General features: G+C 43.5%; 1 protein-coding gene across 1 annotated transcript in view; it reads left to right on the forward strand.

The window, feature by feature from the left end:
- LOC116096692 overlaps positions 1 to 2,461 on the forward strand; it is a 39,867-nt gene that overhangs the window by 18,711 nt on the left and 18,695 nt on the right. The window contains 1 exon segment of the mRNA XM_031378792.1: positions 1,069 to 1,339. Coding sequence (XP_031234652.1) covers positions 1,069 to 1,339 — 271 coding nt within the window.

Genomic DNA, 2,461 nt, shown 5'->3' on the forward strand with positions numbered 1-2,461 from the left:
ATCATGGAAAGAGTTTAAGATGGGTTCAAAAGTATGGAGCAGAGACTGAAGGAAGGACAATTCAGAGATTGCCCCACCTGGGAATCCTTCCCATATTTAATCACTAAACCCAGACACTATTGTGGAGGCCAGCAAGTGCTTGCTGACAGGAGCCTGATATAACTGTCTCCTGAGACTGATAGTGCCCAACTAATACAGAAGTAGAGGTTCACAGCCATCTGTAACCCTCCTGCTTGACTCTGCCTGCCTCTCATAACCACACCTCTCTGCCCACCTCCTGCTATTTGCCACGCCTCGCTCCTGGTTCCAGTTACATTGGAAATCCCGCCTCTGCAGAGACTAAAGAAGCTGGTGATTGGTCTGGCATGCTGACGAACTTGGGGGGAGGGGGGTTGCCTCACCTATTCTACCTGTTGGCTTGTAACAAAGAGATTATTATTAAATCCAAGATGGCTGAGTGACCACAATTGAGTGCTGTCTAATTTTGACTTTCCACATGGACTAAGGTAACATAAAATGGCTAGCCAATTTCCTCCTGACTCCATATTCCAGATAACCCAAATCTTATTGTTACCGCTGGCCGGCAACAGGTGGCTGCCCAATGTGGGGCTGGATTGGAGTAGAATGGAACAGAGATCTCTTTAATAAATATATTAAGGTATAGAGGGCAGAATGTGCTGATATGGACAGCCAAAGTGCTGTGTTAAGATGGTCAAGAGTGCAGGGGTACAGCAGGTTTCGCCAGGGTAGTCTGAGGCCACACTGGCCCTGATTTGGACGTAGCCACTTCTCACGGGGAGTAAGTGGGCTGCGGGGTTATACAGGGTTGACTAACTCCAAATATATGGAGACAACCCTCTTCCTAGTAGGCTCCAGGGTGGAGAACAAATGGAGTAGAAGCACCTCCCAGGAAGTGGAGGAACTATGGGGACAGAAACGGGCCATGTAGAGGCTATAGTCCCCTGTGACATTTCAGGAGAATTCCCTGATTTTTTAATTTATGTCTTATTTATGTGTATCTATGTGTGTATTATGTCGGATGAGTGATGGTCTTTTTATGTTGTCAAGTGTCTTTGTCTAAAAGTACATGTGGCCAAGATGGCTGCGGAGGCCCCGCCTACTCACTACAGAGCGAGCAGGCTGGAAGTTTCCTTTGCCCCTTGCTGGCTGCTCTGACCCGGGACCAGAGCAGAAAAAGGTGGTCCCTGGCAGGCAGGCATCAGGTTTCCTGGGATCCCCCGGAGGAGTGGGAGGCACGGCCCCCCTGGCCATCTGGCCAAGCCTTCATGGCTGTGCCAGCCAGCGGGACTCAGAGGTCCTGGCTCTGCCAAGTGGGGTGGTAACACGATGCCCCAAAGGCATAACAAACACTGCCACAGGTTCCACCATGATTGCATCGTACAAATACTTTTTACCTAAGGTTTCACAACCACTTAGCGCCATCTAGTGGTATAACAATAAATTACAAGCTAGTGATTCTCACAGCTGCTTGATTTAGCCATCAAAGTCACAGGAAAAAAAATGCTCAAATGTTTCTAATGACCTCAAAAAGAGAGGTATTCTTATGCTTTTTCCACAGATTACAAGATACCCCAATAAACAATTCATTGGAAATAGAACTCTGGTCTCTCTAGAAACAGGTAAATAAAATTAGTTAACTAAAAACTAGTTAAGTAGTGGGTGTGAACCAAATGTAGGTACACACCCCTTTTTTCTCAGCGTTTGGGAGACAGAGACAGGTTTGTAATTCTAAATTAAAGGCTGTTTTTTTTATAGATAATTAAAAACATAGTTTTAAATTTCTTGTTAATCAGTTTATACAATTTCATTTGGTTTATAGCTACTCTTAAAGGTTCTATATGATTATTGATTTTTAAGTTATTAGACTTCGTTTTCATCGTTACATCTATTACTAAAGGCTAGGTTTAAGCTAATAACTAATAACTATATTCCAAGGGTGGCCGACACGTGTCCACATATTATTTCAATGTAAACAAAGAAGCTTGTTTCTCCTTAACTGAGAGCCCAGCATGTTATGAACAATAACTTGTCTCTAGCCCAAAAATGGGTCGGCCTCACTCTGGCACGTTGTCATCTGCTTCCTGCTTTGAGACAGGGTTTCTCTGTGTTGTCCTGCTGTCCTGGTACTCACTCTGTGGAGCTGGCTGGCCTCGAACTCGGAGATCCACCTGCCTCCGCCTCCCAAGCGCTGGGATTGAAGGCATGTGCTACTACCGCCTGGCCCAAACTAAAACTAGCTACACTTCAGAGGCAGAGAGACACTTAAAGGGCTTTATGACATAAATATAATGTATGTTAATATTAATTTAAAGAGTATAAATGGTTTATAATTGGGTCTTACCTTCTAAAAACTATGGTTATTGCTTAATAATAATTAAAAATTATATGATATATTCATGAAAATATTTTAGAGAAAATGTTTAAAAACATTTTTTCATTC

Source organism: Mastomys coucha, chromosome X (genome assembly GCF_008632895.1).
Source record: "Mastomys coucha isolate ucsf_1 chromosome X, UCSF_Mcou_1, whole genome shotgun sequence".
NCBI classification, from domain to species: domain Eukaryota; kingdom Metazoa; phylum Chordata; class Mammalia; order Rodentia; family Muridae; genus Mastomys; species Mastomys coucha.